Here is a 24352-nt window from a genome sequence, read left to right on the forward strand (position 1 = left end):
TTTCTTTAATTAAATAGAACCACCCTAGATAGCTATGGATAGTTTTTTCGTCTCCGCCCGTAATAGGCATCAGTTGGCAGTGGCTCTTTCTCTATATTATACAGCCTGAGAGGGATCAAGTACAAATAGAATTCGCGTTTGCAAAACTTGTGACCATATATTACTAGTGATTATAACGGAGGGAGAATGAAATGTTCTGTAATTAATTTGAATTTAGCCAATGCATTCTGTGGGTGTTTATGCTATAAAAATAATGGGGTGTGGGGAGGCCTTTGGCAGGGGGACCAAGTATTGGGGAAATTATGAGGTAATCGGTTACTTTGCTATTTAAGTTCTCAGAACCTTTAACAGGCTGGCGCCCATTGTGGCGCTCAAAGAGGGTATTTCTCCCACTTATATGACTCCAGAACATTCACATGGTAGAAATCTCAGATACCTAGTATTCCGCAGAACCCTTGGAAAATCTGAACTGGATTCTTTCTCATCCCTTTGAAGGTCAATAGTATTTGTCAAGCATCTATCTGCTTTGAGACAGACACTGTCAGAACCAGGCATTATTGGAAACCCATGAAATAGGCGTTGTTTTTTTTATTTATAGTGGAAGAAACTGAGAAGCTGGTGCCATAACTGGGAGTTAAACCTGGTTTTATCTAACATCAGGCCTATAATGTTTCCTGTACACTCTCCTGGGATTCAGAAAGTTTAAATGACTGCCCGTGGTGACTCAGCCGCTCAGAAGAGACACTATGTTTCACATTTTTGTAATCCCTATAGCTCCTGACAGAAAAGAGATGTTATGTCAATGCCTCCTGGCCAACCCCTTTATTACCTACTTATCGGTATGATCATGCTCATGGCAAAAAAAATTGCAAGGCTAGGAAAGGGTATAAGATAAAAAGTGAAGATTCTTCACCATTTTTTTAGCTCCAGAACCTTCCCCTAGAGGGTAAGACTATCATTTTTTATTGTTCTCCTGTAGCTTTTTAATTACGTGTGTATGTGTGTGTATAGATCTTTCTATTTTGTTTTACACAGATGAGATTGTACATGTACCTTTTTCACTGAATATATGTCTGACATCTTTTTTTTAAAATCAGGATTTATAGATTGCTTCTTTCTTTTATATTTATGAACCATATTTAATCAATTTTTGTGACGGACTTTTAAGGTATTTATAGTTGTATTTTTAATTCCTTCTTTTTTATTTAAAAAAAAATTTTTTTAATCTTTATTTATTTTTGATAGAGAGACAGAGCTGAGTGGGGGAACGGCAGAGAGAGAGGGAGACGTAGAATCTGAAGCAGGCTCCAGGCTCTGAGCTGTCAGCACAGAGCCCGATGTGGGGCTCAAACCCACGAACCATGAGATCATGACCTGAGCCGAAGTCAGATGCTTAACCAACTGAGCCACCAAGGCACCCCTAATTCCTTCTTTTAAAAAAAAAGTTCTGCTGTAGCAAACAGCATCTCAGTGAAAAAACAATCTTATACCTATATCTTTGCGCGGTTACATGTTTAATGGAAAACAAAAAGCAAAAACAATACAGAACATCATTTTCCCCGGTGACCTCTCTTAGGAAAAATAGTGGACCATTGCCAAGGAAGTGTTAATGAGCTGTAAATAAACATTTCTTTAAATACAAATTTTGGACCAAATATAGTATCCTATTTGTTTGGTCAGCTCTGTTCTGACCAGAGGGCAAATGGACTGAGCCAGTGATCCTATCCAATGCCACTCTGACTAAGGTCCACAATGACTAAAACCAGGAGAGGGTGACTCAGACTCTGGAAGCTGTTACCTGCCCTGTGGAACAACGTTACATATTTTGGTTTTGACGCTATGGACACATACTCAATACAAAGTGGACAGATGTAACCAACTCTTTGTCATTTAAAGACTTGCCCATAATTTTATGCAATTGGCCCTTTCAGTGATGGAAACAGTGAACAGAATTCAGATGCAGAGTTGGACTTGAGTAAATTTCACCTCTAGGAATTTATCATAAGGCAATGATCCAAGAGGAAAATGTATCACCCTGAAACATTTATTTCAGTTGCGTATTATTTATGATAAATTACTAGCAAAAATGGGAGAAAATCAAAATATCTAGCAAAAGAATAACGTTTGAGTGGATCTAATGTATAACTGGGGCATTGTGCTGGTATTAAAATGATGAAGAACATGACAATTAAAATCTTAAAAAAAGAAACAAAATTGTCACCTATGCTAACATGGCAATTATAAAATTGCGTGGAAGGATAAGATACTTAATTTGTTAGATGTTTGAATTCTAGGTAGTCTATTTCATTTAGAAAACATATCTGGTGTATAATATTATTTGTAAATTCAGTAAGTTACTAGTTCACAGAAGATAATTTGTATGGATGTCGAGGAAGACTGTGAGGTTGTTTTTAGTGTTTATTTTTGAAAGAGAGAGAGTATGCACAAGCAGGGGAAGGGCAGAGAGAGAGGAGAGAGAGAGAATCCTAAGCAGGATCTGCTCCGTCAACGCAGAGCCTGACGCAGGGCTCGAACTCACAAACTGTGAGATCATGACGTGAGCCAAAATCTAGAGTTGGATGCTTACCAGACTGAGCCACGCAGGTGCCCCATGAAGAATGTGAGTTTTGAACAAAAGTCTGTTTTTTGTCTCAAAGACTGACGTATTCTTTTGAAAAGGCATACTATAGGTCTGGCTAGGCTGTCTCCTCACCTTGAAGGATGTTGCCTATTAGCAAGATGACCACGTGTCTCATTTTTCTGGGACAGTTGTTGCTTGACCCTGTTGTCCCAGTACAATTGTTCCCAGCACTGCTTTTCACTGTCGGAGGTGACTTGGTTTGTCTGATTAAGTCTGTGGACCCCTGCACTATAAGGGCATGCTAACCTTCCTGTTCTGTCATATTTTCTATCCCATCCCTGTTTTAATCCTGCATCTCTAGTAAATATCCGACATGAGAATTTAGCTTTCTGTGGTTTAGGAAGCCTTTCACAGAGCAATGACTTCACATTCCGCCTAGAGCCAGAAGAGAGTTTGCGTACGTCATTAGTGCAGTTGTAAAGATCTTGCCCGTTATGTCGTGTGGTCGTCCTTTCACAGAATCTTTTTAAAACTATGAAATTTGAGGGGTGCCTGGGTGGCTCAGTTAGTTAAGCGTCTATCTTTGGCTCAGGTCATGATTTGATGGCTTGTGAGTTTGAGCCCCACATCAGGCTCTGTGCTGACAGCTCAGGGCCTGGAACCTGCTTTGGATTCTGTGTCTCCCTCTCTCTCTGCTCCTCTCCTGCTCACACACACACACACACACTCTCTCTCAAAAATAATTTTTAATCATGAAATTTGAAAGTTTCTCTCTGCTTGCCAGTCATTTTTCACTACATTAGATAGCAATCATTTTGTAATTCGACATTTTTGTCTTCTTCCTTTGGCAGGAAACTCAGAGCTAAGCCAGGTATTTAGTTGTAGCAAAAGTCCTTTATCCAGTGTGATGGAGAGTCAGATAGAATGGACCGTGGGTTCTATTCTTCACTTACTGTGGTGCTAGTTTCCTATGGCTGCTATCACAAATTACCACAAACTTTGTGGCTTAAAACAACACACATCTGTTCTATAGTTCTGGAAGCCAGAAGTTTGAAGTCAGTTTTGCTGGACCAGAATCAGTTTGTCAGCTGGGCCCACGTCCTCCAGAGGCTCTAAGGGAGCATCTGTTTCTTGCTGCTTCCGGCTTCTGGGGGCTGCCATGTTGCCCGTAGCCACATCACCGCAATCTCTACTTCGGGAGTCCTAGTGCCTTGTTTCCCACGTCAATTACACCTTTGCCTCCTTCTTATAAGGACATTTATAATTACATTTAGGGTTCACCCAGATAATCCAGGATGATCCCTCCATCTCAAGATCCCTAACTTAATCATATCTGCAAAGTCTCTTTTTCCATAAAAGGTAACATGCATGGGTTCCAGGGGTTAGGACCTAGGTATTGGGCGGGGGCGGGGGGGGGGCATTTTTCAGCCTCCTACAATCTACCTTCTGGTCCCAAAGATTCACATTCATCCCCCATGCAAAATATATCCATCTTACCCCAACATTACCGAGGTCTCAGCCCATTATGGCATCAATTCAAAAAATCCAAAATTTCATCTGAGGATCATCAGCTCAAAAGTCCCAGATCTTATCATCCAGATTATCCAAAGCGGATATGAGGAGACTCTGGGCATGATCCATCCTGGGGCAAAATTTCTCATCATCTCAAAGTAAAGGTTTTGCACATAGTACATGTCCAAGAAATGTCAGCCACTATCGGAGTTACTCCCTTTATTGCATTAAGGGTACATCACTCTGGTCCTCCATTGTCCTAGCAGAGAGAAGACAAAGTGTAAGATGATGATGGTGATGATAGTAATAATAATCGTAGTGGTAGAGTGAGTAATAGTAAACTCTCATGGACAGTTTCTTTCTCATGTAACAGAAGCTTTTCTAAGTGTTTTATATGTGTTGCCTCAGTGAATCCTCATGAAATCCCTTGGATAGAACTTATTAATACCCCCATGTTTAACTGTGGGGAAGAGAGGATACATAATTAGTAAATGGCTAAGCCATGATCTCCATGCTGCCCAATTAAAACCAGGTCCACACTGCACATGTGACGTCTGTCCGTGTGCTGGGACTTTGGTAGTCCTGGCATACAAGAAATACAATTTTATTTTCTTAAGTTTATTTGTTTATTTTGAGAGAGGTGGGGGGAGAAAAAAGGCAGGGGGATGAGCAGGAGAGGGGCAGAGAGAGAAGGAGAGAAAGAAAATCCCAAGTAGGCTCTGCACTTTCGGTGTGGAACCTAGCATGGGGCTCGAACCCATGAACCGCAAGATCGTGACCTGAGTTGAAACCGAGAGTCAGGTGCTTAACCAGCTGAGCCACTCAGGTGCCTCCACAAAATACAGTTTAAAGAAGTCCTTCTCATTTCACCTTCGGTTTCTATTCAGTGTCACTATGAGGAGATAGGCCACATTCAAATGAGTATTCCTAAAACTCTCTTCCTTCATCAGGAAGGGATTTCTTTTTCTCTTGAAGTTCTTTCCATTGCTGTTGTTTATTTTTTAAGCCTAGAACCTCCCCTCCACATGTTCCTTTGAGAAACGTGAAACTTTCAGGCAAGATGGAAAATTGGTACAATGAATACTTTTAGGTGATCACTTTCCATTTACCAGTTCTTAATCTTTTGCCCCTTTGTCTCTCTCTTTCCAGATAAAAATATAGTTTTGTTTTTCCTGGGTATTTTGAATACCCTTTGCAGTTGTCATGACACTTTACCCCAAAACACTTCAGTATGTACCTCTTAGGAACAAGGATTCTCTCCTTCCTCCTCAAATCATGAAAAGCTCAAGAAATTTATATTTGATTCAATAATATCTAATATAGGTTGTAATCAGAGTTTTCCCTCATTGTACCAGTAATGCACTTTGCTAGCATATGTTTTTTTTACAGCCGGAAGCCAGTCTTTTGCATTGCTGTTGGTTATCACATCTTTTTTCTTTAATCAGGAAGAGTTCTGCAGACTGCTTTGGGTTTTTTGTGTGTTTGTTTTGTTTTGTTTTGTTTCCCTTCAGTCACCCTTTGAAGAGTCCTGATCAGTCTAATTGCAAAGTGCCTCACGTTTCAGATCGGTCAAATCCTTTCCTCATGATTAGATTCAGGTTAAATATGGTTTGAAATGAATACTATCATAGGTCATGTGAGAATCGCATCCTAGTTGGTTGTGCTTAAGAAAAAGACACGTAAGGCTCTGGAAAAAGAATGATCTGGTATTCGAGCAAAACAGCCAAATACTGAAACCCACAATACAGCATAATCTTTAAGTGGCCATTGATGGCTTCTGAAGCGCATTTCACATATGTTTATTTCAGTTTATCCTCATAACTATGAGACCAAGGAGGTGACTATTATTCATTATAGGTCTATGATAAATAAAGCTTAGAAGTGTGTGTGATTTGCTAAATTCCTGGAATTCATTCCTCAGAAGACAGGGTTTGAATCCAGTTTCTAGACCTTGGTTTGGATCTCAATCCTGTACTTTCCCCACCAAATCAATGAATAAGGTTAAACAAAACAAGGGTTTAAAAAAAAATGATAACAGTCACTCAGCCTACTCAGAAATTCGACTGAATTCAGCATAAGCTAGTGTGCTTTAAAAGCAGCTTTCAGATTGCCTCAGGACCCTCTTGAGTTTTAGGGAGCCTACATTTATGTAGATTATGTGTTAAGAGCTTGCAAAGCTCTCACTGTTAAATGTCATAGGCACTTGCTGAGAAATAATAATAGAGAAGCAGAAAGAAACTGAGATAGATGGGTTCCCACTCATTCTCCCTATAAACTTGCAGCATGTTGAATAATAAATACAGATGTAAGCAAAGACATAGTCTTATCTTTATTCTGTGTTTAGTCCCAGAGAGAGATAGATACTATGTCAAAAAAAAAAAGTGGATTTTGTTTATGTATTTCTTTGTTTTTCAAGCAGGTTTATGGGTGGGAAGAATTTTTACATCTACTCTGGAGATCTATGGGCATTAGATCATGTAGAAAGGAGGCAATGTATTCATAAGAGTTGTTTGTCCCCCAATAAGTTCAGGGTTTGTTTAAAGAATTATTTTGTGAAATAGGTTTCAAAAGAAGAAAAGCGGTGCCTAAAATGACTAAGATCTGGGACAGATGGACATCATGTCGTTTTGATAAAAGTTTTGTATGAGTAGCTCTTAGAAGATTTTTTGCAGGAAAAGGAGTTTCTCTTCTCGTTATTGACCTTCCCAAAGTCTGTGGAAAGTAGTCAACAGAGGACTGATTTGGCATTTGAAACTCAGTACTTGTGTTTGCAGACCCTCTATATCTAAATGTGGCCAGTAGAAGGATTCTATAAATCACTGAGTGTTGAATGGAATCTACCCTGTGGGACACCTAGGATCCAAATTTTGTCCTTCTGCTAACCAGCGTGTGACTTTAAGCCATTTCCATTCGGTGCGTTCCTCTACTGTGCTAAAGTAGGACCAATGATGTTTATCATGTTTCCCTAAAAAGGCTGCTTAGAGATAATTAAATAAGAGCATATCCATGGACTTGCCCCGCAGGCATCTAATGTAATGTAGTTCACAAACGTAAGGCAAATGTGTCATGTTAGAGCTTTCGTTTTAGAGGTGTAAGGGAGGAAATTTTTTCCTCCACATCTCTAGGTTTGTTTGGCTGGTCTGTTAATTAAATTGACATAAAACAGGTTAACAGAAAAAAACTTTAATTATGGAGCGGGAGCCCCACAAAGACAATGAGAGGCTTCCTGACAGGCAGTTGAGGTGTGCGTGCCATTCTGAGTTAAGGGGAAGGGGGTAGGGATCTGAGGCTTCAAAGGGGAGGAAGCCAACTCACAGAACGATGGGAAGACCAAATGGTTAGTAAACAAATGTCTGTGGTGCCATGCAGAGACAATGGGACGCAGAAGGGAATCTGAACCAACAGGCTCTGCGGACTTCCAGCCATCCTCTAGCCCATCCTGTTCTTCCGAACTGGGCCCTCTGTCTGAATTTTTCCAGGCAGTTAAGGGGGAGGTGCCAAGCTCTTCCTGAGTCTTTTGGGACTTGATCGTCTTCAGTTCAAAGTAGTCATCATGCCAGAACGGTGCTCTCTGGGGAGACTTGTTCTGAACCCCTTCAGAAGCATGTGTCACCTTTTCTCCCTCCCTCTTGCTATCTCACTAGTCTTCTTTTTCAGCAACGCTTCCCCCAGTGCTCAGGGTTGTCCTGAGGATTTTGAAAGGCGACATATGTGTATCCAGAATAGAAGGCAACTGACTTTCTCTTTTCGCCACTCCTTTAATCTCTATTCTGTGCAAGTGACCATCTTCCTCTAGTCCCTGAATGAAACACATCAGTCAGCCAATCTGTGCCAATCTCAGGTAATAGATTGTCCTACCATTACCTTAAGTCACAAAGTCAATTGACTTAAGCCAAAGTAAAAGTTGAATATGATTATGTAAGCGTCTAATTCAAGAGATTAGCCAATACACTGAATTTCATCTAATATTCAACTATTCCCCTCTCTTCTTTGTTTCAGGCGTAAAGGAAAGGGAAAGAAGGTATGGTGGGTAGCTCGGTTTCTTCTCTCTGCCCTTTCACCCCACCCCAGGCCATCAGCATAACTGGGCTTCAGCTACTCTCCTCAGAGGCTCATTGGAAGGTAGAATGAGATGGGCTTGGTGCTTCTTTCTGGAGCTCTTTTGTGCCCCCTACCCACCTGTATGATGCCCCGAAATATGACTCCCCTGGTCCCTGTGGTGGATACATTCCAGATGGCTACATTCCCCAAATCCAAACATCTGCCCTTCAGTTTCTTGTTGCTCAGATGCCTCGGCCCTACCAGGGAATCCTATGGGACTATGAGAAAGGACCCAAGATACTTTTCACTGGGGAGTTCCTTCCCTCAGGTGGCCATATCTGACCGATAGGGAGTAGTTTTCTATCCCTTGTCTGACAGCTCTGGGAGTGCAGGCTCACCCCAACATCAAAACATCACCCAAATCTACCACCAATCAATGGCCAACCTTGTGCTAGGACATTCTGCACCTCCACCCCAGCTCCAGGAATCCTATTAATAACTCTCTCCTCTCTTTGGGGAGGTGATAAGATAGATGCCTCTTGACACCTTTTTCCCTCAAAGTGGACAAGGAGATGTTAGACTCACAGAACATGTCACCCAACCTTCCCATGGCAACTTGAGCCCTCACTTTGGAATTCTATATCCATTTAACTAGGAACCTAATCAGAACTTCAGTTTCACCATCCATTACTCATGTTAGATGAGTTCATCACTTAATAAATACCTGGCATGTAATAAATGCCAAGTGAACAGTAGCTGTTTTATGATGAAATGAGGATGGATCCTAATTCATTTCAATAAATATTTATTAAACTCTTACTATGGGCGATGCAAGAATATAAAAATGAGTAAGACATTGACCCCTACCCTCTGAAAGCTCATGGTCTGGTAGCAAAAATAAACCGATATCCTCAATTGTAAAAGCAAGTATTTTGAGATTTCAGGCGCTTCCTGACTTAACCTGTTATGACATATTGGGTCTGCAAGCAGATTAAACTCCTTCTAAATATAATGATCCTCAGTTCCTCCTGTATTTGTTGGCCTTATTAGTTCATATCCTTAACTAAATGATGATAGTTGCTTGTTATAAACCAGCCGAATGACTCCTGGGCCAGATCTTCATCGTCGGATTTGAAACCAGGAAAGCAAATCCAAGCTGTAGAGGGTTGGGATGACCTCTGATAAATCTCACGCTTGTGGAAGGAAGTGCTCTTCATCATCAGCTTTCTAACTGTGGATCTCTGTTTCCTGAGCTCAGGTTTCTGTGTCTGTGTGAGTAAGTGTGGTGGGACATAGGATTGGAAAAGGAGGGTTGCCATGAACAACAGGGGCTCGTGAAAGCTTTTTGGCCAGTGGAAATTCATGGTCAAAGTGTTACTTGCACCTGACATTGGAAGGAGAACAGAAGCTGCACACAGGCAGGCCGGGAAGGAGGCTTTGGCTTCCTTTTGGTGCAAGAGGATAGTGTTTTGAACAGGAGAGAGAAAAAGGGGACACAAAGCACAAGAGAGCCGGCAGGGAGAATGAAAATGGAAACGGTTCCCAAGAAATCAGGAGGGAAGAATAGGTGGTTTATGGTAGAAGGTAGTTAGTTGGGTGAGGATAAAGGGTGAAAGTGATTTTACTTTTAAGGATGCCCATTGTGAAGCCCAGGTGGAATCTTTTGGTGAGAGGTGGTTGCGAGTGGAAATGCAAAACTAAAGTTCATGGCAGAGCTCAATGCTAAAGATTGTGAATTAAGGTGTCATATCTGTGAACGTCATCTCAAAATTATCTATATAGTTCATTCACCTGAATTATTCAGATCCCAACTGTCCCTCATTTTTTGGTCAGGAATTATACGCATTGATGTTTTATGCAACCAATACTTAGTTTATAGAAAACCTGAGCATGTAAAGAAATCCCTATATAATTTCTATAATAAGTTATAAAGCTAACTTTGGAAATACTACATTGAAAATATCACATACTGTAGCCTTTGCGGAAGTAAATGAAAACTACCCAAATGAGAACAAGCAGAGGCCATTTTCCCCAAGCTTTCTATAGCAAGGGAGCCAGCCCTGATCCCTCGCATTCGGCAGAGACTCACGGGGAGGCAGGGAGTGTAAAAGCTTTATCATGGGACAAATGAAAGGCTTCAGATGTGCCCTGATTGGTGGCTCTTGGCATGAGGAATCTGGAAGCAGGCTAACTAGACCCAGAACCTCGTTATGTGGTTGCTTAGGGGAGCAGATTTGGCTCTCCCTGGTTAACCCTAAATTGGAAGCAGGAGGGAAAATGAGGGAAGCTGGCAGTTACTGATCTGGCTGAGTTGGGACAATTGCTATAGAGGCTGCAGTTTGCCTTCCTGGGCTGGTTTAAGCAGGTTGTGAGTTGAAGTTCTGTTTTGATATGTGGTCTCACCATTGTCCCTTTGCATATTCAGTCTCTCAGATTGAAACACGTTCAGCTTTTTAAACTTTATCGTCTTGTTATTGACCCAACCTTCTTGGCCGCCATTGTCCAACTGTTTCATGGTGCTCGAAAGTTGTCTTCTGAGGCATTATGTTCAGATTGTTTTTTCAGTTAAGTTCTGGTCCTTTTGCACTATTTTTTTTTAAATTTTATGTAAACAAAAACACCTTTGTATCATAAAAAGTTAAATCCACTAGAAGGGTATGAAATAAAAAGACCACTGCTTTTCTCCCCATCAGCCCCTTGAGTTCTGCTCCTCAGTTAACACTATTAATAGTTTCATATACATTTCCTTCCATACAGATCCTTTCAGAAACAAACTATGCATTTGCAAACATATGTTATATACCTATAGCTGCACATTCATGTCCTCTTTTTAAAACTTTACACAAACAGGATGATACTATAAACCCCTTTTTCCTAGCTGCTTTTTTGAGGTCATCTTTGGAGATCTTTACATCAGTACAAGTCAGTCTAACTTGTTCTCATGTTTTAAAATCTGAATAGATATTCCTACATTGCTTGTACAAAAAGAGTGTCCCAAGTATCCCCTCATCAAGGGTTTGAGAGTGCTTTGTTTTTTACAAGGTCACTTACAGTGACCCTAGTTTTCCTAATTTTAACCAAGATGTTAGGTACTTGCACTTGAATTTATTCTTGTGTCAGTGAGATCAAGGATCTTTTCATAGGATTTTTTTGGTCATTCGTATATATTGTTTTTCTGTCCTATTTTTCTGTTGGATCAGTTTCTTATCCCTTGGTAAGAATGTCTTGTATATTAAAGAAATCAACCCTTTGTTTTAGCATCTGCCCTTTCATTTTGTGTATGGTCTTACTTTTGCCCTATGGAAGTTTTAATTTTAAGTACTTAAACTTATGAGGTTTTTTTTTTCTTTTTTCATTAATTTGAAAATTAATGAACCCACCCACCCACCCCACCCCCAGCCCGAATCAAAGGGCCTTCCTGTGTTGCTGTATTGTGCTCTTTAATCAGATCCTTGTTGGTAGCAGTGTTGCATGGAAAGAAATTGGGAGAAATCGGTCTGTTATTTCTTCTTGAATTGGTGTGCTCACTGATCTTAGAAGAGTTAATGAAAGCTTTGGGTTTGAAGCCCTGAGTGTCCCTGAGTATCTATCCCCTAATGATGAGAAGAAAGGAATAGGAAGCAAGATAGAGTTGTTAACCACTGAAAGATCTGTCTTCTCAGGCAGTTTGCTAAATACACTTTTTTTTTCTTCTGGAAACATTTGATAGTTACTACCCAATCCGGGCATTAATTGTTGGACGTTGGAGACCTGTGTGATGGGGAAATGTGGGCAAGGCATGGGTCCAGGGATAAAATGGCCCCCTTTGGGAGCACAGCTCATACCTAAATACCACATTCCAAAAATACAGTAGCTTCCTGACTGCCCCAGACATATTTAAAGGGAATGAAGATAGGGTAGTATGATGAGTTGAGAAATGCAGGGGGGAGTCAAGAGGTAGAGAACGCACTGTTTAATTTGCTCTGTCCCTTTATCGGGTCTTGTTCCTTATCAGGAGGACAGGCAGTGATGCTGCTTCTATTCTTGCCATCACCAGTGTGACCCCAGCCCTTCTCTGGTGTTCTACATACTCCTCCTGAAGTTAGAAAGGAGACACTCTATTTTTTCTAGCAGGATATTGTGTTTGCTGCTTCGCATATTTGGGTAGACCTGGCTGGAAATAGAGCAGGAGGGAGTTTTAAGTTTTTGAGCTGCTCCTTAGCTTTATACTCTGCTGGGTGGTAGCTGATGTCAGAAGAATACCTATGTTTTTCACTGTGAGGCACACCTCCCATGTCTTTCTTTTCCAAGAACCTCTTTTGACCTCTCCAGCAATTTAAGACAATGTCAAGCTGGTTTTGGAAAATAGTAATTCGGCATATTAGAGTGGAGAGGCCGTTCTTCCATCTTCCCTGCTGAAGATGACCTTGACTCAATAACTCTGGCCCCTGCTGTCTGCTTCCTAGACATCCAAGGGCTCAATTCTCTACTCCTTGCATCTCTTGTCACTTTGTCCTGGCTGAGCATGGGAGCACTAGAGGCTGAGTCATAGCAGCCAAGTAATCTAGCCAGTCCCAGAGCTTTTGTTTCCCTTTTCTCCAACATGACAGGAAGAAAATGAAATACTTAGTTTGAGCCCAGCATCTCTGAGTGCAAGAGATACTCTGTATTTGTATTCCTAATAGGCGTTCTATTCAGTGTATAGGTGGACCATTTCAAGGTTTCAAGGTGAAACCATTTCATTGGATTCCATCTCAAGAGGTATTTCATTCTGTTGTTGAAAACTCAAGATGTGTTCTCATCATTTCTTGTCTGTTACCATGACTATTGGACCGATCATCCTGGAGAAACCAAGATTAAGTCTCAAGAAGCCTCCCGGAAAAGCTCCATTCTTCCTTTCATCAGCTAGGAGCCTGCGCTCATGATTTTTCCAAAGACCACCATGTTGACATGTAAAACCAATAGACATTGGAAGAGCCAATATTTATATTAAAAATAAAAATAATTATCTTAGGGAAGAAAAAGTAAAGCTATATGCTTCAATATGTTATTCGATCATTCATACAATAGATGTTTGTATAGCCCTTACTACATGTCAAGCACTATGCTAGCATTTGGGAACGTATCTGGGATAATAGCAGTAACCGTAGCTAACAAGTATGGAGCTCTTACTACCTATTAGACATTGGGCTAAATGCTTTATGTGGATTATCCCACATAATTCTCAAATCAACTTTGTAATTGTGTTCTTTTATCATTTCTATTCAAAGATAAGGAAACTAAGGCTTAGAGAGGTTAAATAACTTGCCCAGGAACACAGTGCTAATAAGGATTAAAGCTGGGATACACGCCAGTGTACTTTTTAATTACACTTTGCACTTTTTAATTGTTTGCTGTTGTTTCCGCACGAGGCAGAAACAAGCCCCTGCCCTCATGGAACTTACGGTCTAACTTGGTGAACGCTTTTCTTCAGGTAGACTCTTAATCAGTCTCTGGAGAGATGTGGAGGGTCTGCCAGAGAAGCCTTCCCACCTTTCAGCAGGATTTAGGCTGGTTGTACAGCCTCAGTTGATGGGAGTTGGTTGATCGCGTAGACTTTTTTCATGTTCTCTAATCACGTTCATGTCCCCCATCTCCTGTGTCCTTCTCATGCCTTTCTCCTAACATCCTTTATCTTATCCTTCTGCCACCCTCCTTTCTCTCTGAATGCCCTCCCATCCACACCTGCTTATTTTTTCCTCTCTCCCATCTAGACAATCACTAGAGTCCCAAATGTCGTGCAATGCAGTTTTCAAGGAAAACATGGAAGGGAGGGAAACTCACTGCAAATGAAATGAGCTATTGATGGATCGCTCAGTAAGCCTAGAGGTCCTTCTTTAGCATTCTCTGGCATTTAAGGGACTCAGGATTCCAAAAGCACATCCACTGCATTCTGCTAGTGCTAATCTCATTTTTTCCATGATTAACAACCCCATTCATTATGTTTTCAGCTCACATTAATCTTCTCTTCTGTGAGTTTGGTAACATTTGGAGTCATTTTCCCCTGTATTTATCCATCTGGGATCTTTAGAAAAGATAAGTTTGCAGAGACTCATTTGTTGCTCATGCAGAAAGTCATTTATTACTCACTGTGGTAAGAGGAAGGAATATTCCCCTTGTTTCTCACATCCTGAGAGAGGACACTCTGAAATCAGACATCGAGCTCCATGGGGTACTGAATTTGGGGTTGAGCTTCAACATAACAGCATCAGAAGTCACAACAAGCAATGCTTCCTTGACCCCAACTGTCTTTATAGAGCAGATAATGTTGGGAGAGCATTTTAGGGGTAGTAGAGAGTGTTAGGAGATTAATAAGTCAGAATAAAGCCTTTGGCGTGAGTCCTGTCTCTGCCACCTACGAGCTATAACCTTGGGCGAATCACATAATCTCTCCAAAATCCACTCGCTTCCTCTGTGAACTGGTCCCAAAGATGCCTGTCCTCTCTATATGAGAAAAGAGTTTTGAGGGTTCACTTAATATTCTCATTTCTGTTCCTGAGTAAGCTTGTATCCTTACTTATATTACTTAATATTAAAATATCACTTAATTACATTTCAGAAGCCCCCTCCAACAATATTATATATATACAGCAAAACCTTGGTTTTCAAGCATAATTCATTCTGGAAACATACATGTAATCCAAAGCACTTGTATATCAAAGTGAATTTCAAGAACCGTTGCCTCCGTTGTGATCATATGACATTCGGTGTCATGTACCACTGGTATTGCAAGACATCACTCGTTTATCAAGTTAAAATTTATTAGAAATGTTTGTTCATCTTGCAGAACACTCAGAGAGCAAGTTGCAATCCAAGGTTTTACTGTGTATTTATTATATATGTAATTTATTATATATATATAATTTATCATGTATATGTATATATATACATTTCAGCAATAATATATACATATAATGATTGGAAAGAAAAAAATAAGCTATTGGGAAAGTCTTAGAGGCTAATATTTTTTAGTCCTTATCTTATATTTTAAAAAGTCTTGGAGGGGGGCGCCTGGGTGGCTTGGTCGGTTAAGCGTCCGACTTCGGCTCAGGTCATGATCTCACGGTCCGTGAGTTCGAGCCCCGCATCGGGCTCTGTGCTGACAGCTCAGAGCCTGGAGCCTGTTTCGGATTCTGTGTCTCCCCCTCTCTCTGCCCCTCCCCTGTTCATGCTCTGTCTCTCTCTGTCTCAAATAAACGTTAAAAAAAATTAAAAAAAAAAAGTCTTGGAGGTGTATGTCATATTTGAAGACCTATTGGGGACGGGATAGGTTGTTTAGAAAACAGAGAGAATCAGGGAGACAACCCTTTTGGGGATTCTGTTCTATCAGTCCCTAGCAACATTTTGTTGTAAAGGTTGGAATGCATTTATTCATTTCTTAATTCAAGCAAGATGTTTCTTTAGAGAAAATATTCCAATTGAGCATCCATTCAGGAGCCATGACAATTATTGCTATCTATGGTCATTAACCATGAAATATCAGTGTTATTTCTCATTGCTGCTCAAGAGGAGGTCTAAACTGCATTCATGCATCTGCAACTGTAGAAAGGAGGAAAGGCATAATTAAATTTTATTGCTATATAATTTAGAAGGGGTTCAGGATGTTGAGAGGACTAGTAGAGATGACAGAATTCTAGGCTGTTTGCTGTAATTCTGCACAACTAAAAACAAGGCAGCATGATTCGGAAATGTCATTTATTGACAGACCTTTCCCCAAGCACCTGGGATTTGAGCAGGAGACTCCCATTATGCAGACATCTCCCAGTGGTATCAATGGAAATTACCTCTCCTGCCCACATAGAATGCCAGGCGCCTGAGAGCACTTTTAATTGCTCTCTCTGCAAAAAAAGCTAATTGTCTCTGCTTCCCTTTCCTTTAGGTACCCAAGCAAGGACAGGAATAATGAAGAGACACCTGTGTTAGCTGCAACCTTTTGAAATAAGCAAGAAGGAAATCAGCAGTGTGGACAAGGCTGGAACCGTTGCCACGCTTGCTTGTCGGAGTGAATGAGGAATGGGCTTGTGATTATGCTGACATTCCAGCATGAATCTGGTAGACCTGTGGTTAACCCGTTCCCTCTCCATGTGTCTCCTCCTACAAAGTTTTGTTCTTATGATACTGTGCTTTCATTCAGCCAGTATGTGTCCCAAGGGCTGTCTCTGTTCTTCCTCTGGGGGTTTAAATGTCACCTGTAGCAATGCAAATCTCAAGGAAATACCTAGAGATCTTCCTCCTGAAACAGTCTTATTGTATCTGGACTCCAATCAGATCACATCTATCCCCAATGAGATTTTTAAGGACCTCCATCAACTAAGAGTTCTCAACTTGTCCAAAAACGGCATTGAGTTTATCGATGAGCATGCTTTCAAAGGAGTAGCGGAAACTTTGCAGACTCTGGACTTGTCTGACAACCGGATTCAAAGCGTGCACAAAAATGCCTTCAATAACCTGAAGGCCAGGGCCAGAATCGCCAACAACCCCTGGCACTGCGACTGTACTCTCCAGCAAGTTCTGAGGAGCATGGCATCCAACCACGAGACAGCCCACAATGTGATCTGTAAGACTTCTGTGTTGGATGAGCACGCCGGGAGACCATTCCTCAATGCTGCCAATGATGCTGACCTTTGTAACCTCCCCAAAAAGACTACCGATTATGCCATGCTGGTCACCATGTTTGGCTGGTTCACCATGGTGATCTCATATGTGGTGTATTACGTGAGGCAAAATCAGGAGGATGCCCGGAGACACCTTGAATACTTGAAATCCCTGCCCAGCAGGCAGAAGAAAGCAGATGAGCCCGATGACATTAGCACTGTGGTATAGCGTCCAAACAGCCTGGCACCGAGAAAGAAATTCGTTTGCAGTTGCAATAGAATAAGTGGTTTACTTTTCCCATCCATTGTAAACATCTAAAACTTTGTATCTCCCTTTCTTTTGAATTATGCCACTGTCGAGCTTTTAACAAACATGACAACATAACAGATAATTTTAGTTTAGGTGTCCCACCCCTTAATTGTACCCCCAGTGGTATATTCCTGAGTAAGCTACTATCTGGACATAAGTTAGATCCATCTCACTATTTAATAATGAAATTTATTTTTTTAATTTAAAACCAAATAAAAGCTTAACTTTGAACCATGGAAAACAGAGTGACTTATTGGTCCAGAAAACAGTACAGTCATTCCGTTGCTTTCAAGAGAAATCGACAACCCTTATGAGCCTAAAGAATTATCATAGTGAAAGATGTGTTATTAAGTCCTACTGGACACGGGGAAGCCATAGCTGAATGATTGAGCAAGGAAAGTGTCTGTCAGACTTTAAAATACTGAGCCTTAGCAAACCCGAGTGATAACACACATTCCGGCATCCTGCAGAGTCTTCAGCTGGGATACCGCTAGATGTTCGCTATCTAAAAGTTGGTGTGTTTACCTGTTATATTAATTATATTATATTATATTATATTATATTAATCTAGCTAAACACACTGCTTTTACTCTATGCCAGATACATGGACAAGAAAAGGACAGCACATATTCTGTCCTGAAGATCACCTTTTGGTGGGCAGGTGTATGTGACAAACATAGAAATAGCTATGCTGAAAAGGAAAGTCCTGACTGTAATATAGCATCAACAGTGTGCGAGGCATTTTTATACTATCATTAGGTCTCTAAACCTTCACTGCAAAAGGAGAATGTAACAACTCAACTACCCCATTTACATAAGAGGAAACTGAGGTGAAAGAAGGCCAACGAAGTGCCAGGTAGAAAGTGTTAGAACTTGACTTTGAACCAAGTGTTCCTCTCTCCAAAGGCTGAGACATTCTCATTATGTTCCTACTGGGTTGGTTTGGAGAGGTATGATTTACATGCCAGAAAATTGGCCATGTTAAGGGTACGGTTCCATAAGTTTTGACAGATGTATGTACCAGTATATCAAGATATTGTGTCCCTGAAACTGTTCTGAGATAGGAGAAAGTTAATTCAGTTCTTGGAGCAGGGAATTGTGGGTTTGGTTTTTGGTTTTCGTTTTGGTTTTAAGGTGCCATTACAGGTAACCCTTGGAACTTGGGTGGGATCTCATCAGATGGTGATACAGGCAAGGAAGGTAGATGAAGCAGGGGGAGGAAAGCAGTAAAAATGCAGGGTGGTATTTGGGATGAAGGAATCTGTGTCGGGGAAAAGTGCAAGACAAAGCTGGAGCCCTATCATGGGGATCTCAATTCTGGGCTCCGGAGTAAGAATGACTAATAGAATTTATGGAGCATTTACAACGCACCAAGTACTTTCTTTGGGTTGTATTAATTAGTCCTTGTAATTACCCTATGAGATAGTCTTTTGTGAATGAGGTATCAGAGACACAAGAGTGTAAGTAATTAATTCAGAAAACTAGGCCTTATAAGAACTACAGCAGATACTGAAATCCAGTCAATTTTAGAACCCACGGACCTCTTAACCAATGTACTGCATTGCTTTACATTCACTTTACTGCCTAAGTTGCTGGTTCCCCAGATCAAGAGGCTTGCAGATTCCCAAGTGATGGTCTCATTAACACAGTAATGAGCAACAATGGCTTTTTGTGGGGCTTAAGTAGGAAGGTTGGATCCTTTGCAGTTTTGACCCACAGAGCCTTCTCCAACCCACATTAGGTTAACTTTGGGCCTCTAGGAATCACATTCCTGCCCTTGGAAAGCACCACAGTTCCTGTCCATATCAATAGTCTCTTAAGAGGTTCCTGACATGGGTCATGAGGGTCAGCCACTCTGATACCTGGAGTAGAGCATTCAGAACAATGTGGCAAGGCCACACTGGCACATACTCCGGGGCAATGGGATTGTCACACCCATCCTAGTCTTACTAAAAAAAAAAAAAAAATGCAAAACCTAGTCCACAAGTCTGAGATATGAAATTCAGAATATGGGCCCCAGTACTTCTGCATCCCAGTGAGAAAGAAGCCAGACTGTCTGCTTTTGCTAACTGGGTTTGAACGCCTTCCAGAGGAATTGGAGCTTTGCTGAAGATTTAACGCCCCCTGGAGGACAACATGACAATATATCTCTGTAAGTACTACCACAGAGAGATGTCTAACTGACTGCACCTTCCCCCCACCCCACGCCAACTAAAGAATAGGAAAGTCCAGCCATTGCAAAGGATAAGCCTTAAAAAATTAATTGCGTTTGAGTGGGTGAGTCACATTCATTTTAGAAAAGCTTTCACAAATCACAGAATCCACTTCAGGTTGCCTCTTCCAAAATAGCCTTTTCATATTTCTTGCTAATAAGAGTTTATTTTCCTAATGGCCAATTGCATTGGTCAAGTGTGAGTACGTATAAAAAAAAAATCTCTGAAGAGTGTTGCAGCACAGTGGCAGGCTGGTTCAGATGTGGCAACATTGAATTCCCACATTTGGGTTTGTAGTTCCTTGTGTACACAGAGTTAAGAGGTGCACCCTAGGTTAATAATCATTCCCCTGCCTAGATTCTGTGTGTAGATTTTCAGCTAACAGGCTATAAGTGTGAATGCTTTAAAACAACAACTTTAAGTTAGGTTTCTGTGATTGGAGTAGTTAAGCCACTAGAGGAGAAAATTAATTCTTTAAAAAACAAAAACAGGGGAGCCTGGGTGGCTCAGTCGGTTAAGCGTCCGACTTTGGCTCAGGTCATGATCTCGAGGTTCGTGATTTCAAGCCCCGCGTCGGGCTCTGTGCTGACAGCTCAGAGCCTGGAGCCCGTTTCAGATTCTGTGTCTCCCTCTCTCTCTCTGACCCTCCCCCGTTCATGCTCTGTCTCTCTCTGTGTCAAAAATAAATAAACGTTAAAAAAAAAAAAAAACAACACCAGATACCAGGCTATCAGGCCCCTTCGTGACCGGAACTGGAAGGAAACACACTTCCATCAGCTTGTAGGGATGTTCCACCCCACTGGGCCAACAGTGAACGAGGCCAGTGAGTGGCTTCTTGAGGCCGGTGGCTGGCTGTACAGGAAAAGCCCCGAAATGCATGCGTCAGTTTCAATCCCAGCATGCTAGAGTTTCTGGACTCTCGTATATATACAAGGAGAGCTACCTCTTTTAGAACTGTAGGGTTTTTGAAATGCACTATCATCTTATCATCTGAGGCACATACACACCATCTTGCTTTTTAAATATTTTAATTGACAGCTTCTGTGCCCAACCCTCTCCTTTGCCATCACTCACCCGACCTCAACCTTTGCAGTTCAAAAGTACCTGGGAAGTTGTGTCTAATCGTTGACAATGTGCTTATCTCTGAAGCAAGGCAAATCATAAAACGTGCCAGCCCAACTGGAACATTTTTAAGGAAAGTGATAAAAAAGTTATGTAACGGAAGATTTAACTTTCAAGAACACTTTGGCAAATTGTAATGCACTGGTATACAAATTCTGCCAGGTACGCGTTGTTCTTTTTTACGTCCTTCGATGATTACCCACAATAATTCATGTTCTGACATCAACAAGCATAAGGCAGTCTGAGATGTGGGTAGGTTTTCCTTACTGGCTCGAGACTTTCAATTCATTCAGTAAGTTTTCTCATCTATCTGGCACAGCTAGAGAATGGAAAATTCTGCCTAATGAAATGTTCAAGTTACTAGAAATAGGCAAACTCCTAGAATTTCAGGGCTGGGAGAGTTGTGGAGATGATCTCACCCACTGATTTGACAGGTGCTGAAATGGAAACCCTTCAGACATGGACATTAGCATGCATGTGTCCATACTCTTCACCCAGTGTCCTTCACAGGGCACCAAGTGCCTCTCCTGATGAACCATCCCCCAGTCTTCAAAGAAACAAAACAATGTAACAATATACACCACGAAGATGTCCCAGCAATCAGTAGCAGTTTCTCTGAGGAGTCAGAAGGCAGTCGCGGCTCCTACATTGTCACAGAGTTGTAATGAAGAGTATCTGTGATTCTAAAAAACTTCTTGTTCCCTCAAGATAGAATGAGGTCATCAATTTTCCTTTCACAAACAACCCCCAGATAACATGCTCAACACTATGCATGATCTGGCTTCCCAGGGGAGAGATGGAGAAAATGATCTTGATGCAGCTTCCTGGGGAGGGAGGGTTGATGAGCATTTGTTTCCTTGAGTTGCTGCCTAAACCCTGTGTGGTCAAATACAGCCTTGCTGGGGGGGGGGGGGGGAGTGGGGAGTCACCGCCTTTAACCCTCTGGTCTCCAATTCCAGAGTTCTTGTCAGCCTGGCTTCCAACGTGATGTCACTGATTCATCAAGTTGGCTGGTCTGACCCCGATAGAGCAAACCAAAGGCAAAGTCATTTAACCACACATGTGTAAATGCCCTCCCCAACCCTTTTACAAATCCAAATCTAAATAGAAACTTAGGGAAAAGAAAGACCCGGATTCCTCATCCCACATTTGCCCATAGATGGATGGTCCCAAATGCCCCAAGTGAATAAGCAGGGGACACCCCTTAAGGTCTAAGACTCTAATGCCAACTCAGGGAAATTATGATCTTGCGACTATGAGACATATGGATATAGAGTCCCATAGTATCATGGGTGGGAGACAGTAAAAGAAAAACCACCTCTGTTTATGGCTCTAATTTATTTAACATAGAACCAGAAGCTAGTGTGAATTAAGAAGTGTGTGTGTGTGTGTGTGTGTGTGTGTGTTGTGCACATTGTGGTAATACAGTGGGGAATTGGCCCCTAAAAACACCAGGAAAAGAGATAGTGAGATCACTGAAAACAAAATATTTTGGTTATCTGGTCTAGGGATGGCCTAAGTTTGGGATTTCCAGGGAAATTATTAGATGTATTTTCAAGGCTATCCCCAAGTTCAGAGAAACATTTATGCTTGTCACTAATGGCAACTGAGTTAATCAGGTTGGGGAGCTGTGTGCTTTCTTTGGCTGACAAATGTTTTGCATTTTGCTCACTATTTTCAAAAACAAATCAATGCATTTACTTTCTTTGCCTGTAGACATACGAGCATCCGACTGACAAAAGTTTGCTGAATCTGACCTTAAAAACCAGGCCTGAAATGAATACATTGTAGGTCTCCCTGGGGTTGGGACTAAAATTCTATTTTTTTTTCCTTTTGTATTTCATGTACTTTTTTCTTCAGAGAAGGGTTTGCAAAATGGAAGGCAATTTAAAATCTGGCTGTTGGTCTGAAGATTAATAAGCCATCTGTTGAGCTAATGGCATTGATTGTTGAAGAGATTTTAAAATAAAATGGCCCACAGGGAGTGGGATGGGGCTAATTTACACAGATCCAGCTTCCTTGGGCTTGTCCACATTCCTTCTGGAAGGAAGATATATGAAAGACGCTCTCAAAGTTTTTCATCCTCACAGACTGTCTTGCCAATTCCCTGACTCTCTGTGGAGCAAGCTGCACTGACAAGAGGAGAATGTAAAATGAAGAACGAAGGAGAAACACCAGGGAGAGCGCTACCTGGAGGAAGGCTCTGGGGGAACAAACACGACTGACCTAAACTGACATTGTCCGCACGTTACCACGGACAAGACCTTCTATCTTCCCATTGAAACATGAACTGAGGCATCCCTGTGTATAAAGCACAGATGAAGAACCTTTGATCCTACAAAAGAACCTTTTGTTCAATAGTTCTCCCTTCCTTAACAGCACTTCTCATTTACTTGGCAGAGTACGAGGCTCTGTTTCTACCTTCCCTGGTTCTTACAACATCCCTGCCCGGTAGATATTATCATTGTTCCCATTTTACAGATGAGGAAACTAGGGCTCAGAATGTATTCTGCCCAAGTTCCCACAGCGAACGTGCCAGAGTGGAGCCAGGTGTAGTTCTCCTCCACGTCCTTTGCTCTACCTAAGCTGCACTGCCTAGTTATGCTTCACCCTGTAGTTACATGAAGTCTTGTCTTAAGTCCCGTGGTAATAAATGAAGAGAGGGCAAGTCAATTTTCTTAATTTGCACAGGAGAGAAATGAGGTTAGCTGACCCAGCCAGTGGGCCGGGCCTGGTGTTCGGGGACTGCAGTGGTCCATTCCCATTTTACACCCATCCCTCTGTGCCCGGCTCTGAAGCCCCACGTATGCATAAAGTAAACCACGCTGTTGCACAGGGAAGATGTGAATATAGCTCTGGGTCGTGGGGTTGATGAATGACCCTTGGTCACTTGTTCCCAGGAGGGTCGTGAGGGTTAGGGACACCAGGGAATTGCCATCTGCTGGGAGCAGCCCTCAACCCACGACCGCTAGGCACTTCGTGTATAAACACCCAGCTCCTTCACTCTCAGAAGCACGTGTCCTACTCTGTGTTACTGTTACCCCAGCAGGATGAAGCTGTGCTAGACCACTGGGCTAATGGGCTTGGTGAGGCTCTACTTTCGCTGCCTTTCCTCCGTTGTCTCATTTCTCCACTACCCTATCTGTGCTTCCTTCACCTCCCGCATAAACACTTTGCATTCAAATCCTTGTCTCCCTGCCTGCTTGTCGGAAAAACCTAAACTAAGATCCCTGAATACCCCCCATCAACGCTTTGCAAACCTGACTAATGATCAAGCAGATTGACCCAGCCTTTGCACAATGTAAATACTTACGCACTCAGACCAGCTGAACTGGAAACCTTGAGGGTTGGGCTCTGGCCTCTGAATGTTTTGATGGTTCCTCTCTTCCTGAGAGATCTAGGGTGGCCAGTCAGGGTAGTAACTCTGACCTAGAGGACCTTCTGCACTAGAAATTTCTTCTCAGATGTTGTGCTTTGCTGCCATAAAAAAGTGAACAGCTATCCCCTCATGGAGAATGAATGTCATGTGAATCCTTCATAAAATTTCCCTTGTTTGCCTCCCGTGCCGGACAATTAAGAGGGAAAAAAAGTCTACACTTCTAATTTAGTAACCATATCTGATCTCATAGTCCATCTAGCTACAGTTTAGTTTTCTCTACTTTGGACCTGCGGTCACATGTAAGTAATTAGCTATTCTGATTGTTTTAACTGTATCATATGCATGTTTCTATTTTACTATAAGTATTCTTTTTTTTAATTTTTTTAATGTTTATTTATTTTGAGAGAGAGAGAAAAGGAGACGGAGTATGAGTGGGGGAGGGGCAGAGAGAGAGAGGGAGACACAGAATCCGAAGAGCCTCCAGGCTCTGAGCTGTCAGCACAGATCCCGATGTGGGGCTCGAACCCAGGAGCTGTGAGATCATGACCTGAGTCGGACGCTCCACCGACTAAGCCACCCAGG

The 24352-nt window shown here is 41.8% G+C and overlaps 1 protein-coding gene across 1 annotated transcript in view; it reads left to right on the forward strand.

Annotated features, from left to right (window-relative positions):
- The window catches only part of LRRC3B (leucine rich repeat containing 3B), a 90769-nt gene extending 73482 nt beyond the window's left edge, over positions 1 to 17287 (forward strand). Inside the window, exon 2 of the mRNA XM_049628903.1 lies at positions 16032 to 17287. Within this exon, the coding sequence (XP_049484860.1) occupies positions 16196 to 16975 (780 nt within the window). The 5' untranslated portion in view covers positions 16032 to 16195 and the 3' untranslated portion in view covers positions 16976 to 17287. The remainder of the gene's footprint in view (positions 1 to 16031) is intronic.
- The last annotated feature ends 7065 nt before the right edge of the window (positions 17288 to 24352 follow it).

Source organism: Panthera uncia, chromosome C2, assembly GCF_023721935.1.
Source record: "Panthera uncia isolate 11264 chromosome C2, Puncia_PCG_1.0, whole genome shotgun sequence".
Taxonomy (NCBI): domain Eukaryota; kingdom Metazoa; phylum Chordata; class Mammalia; order Carnivora; family Felidae; genus Panthera; species Panthera uncia.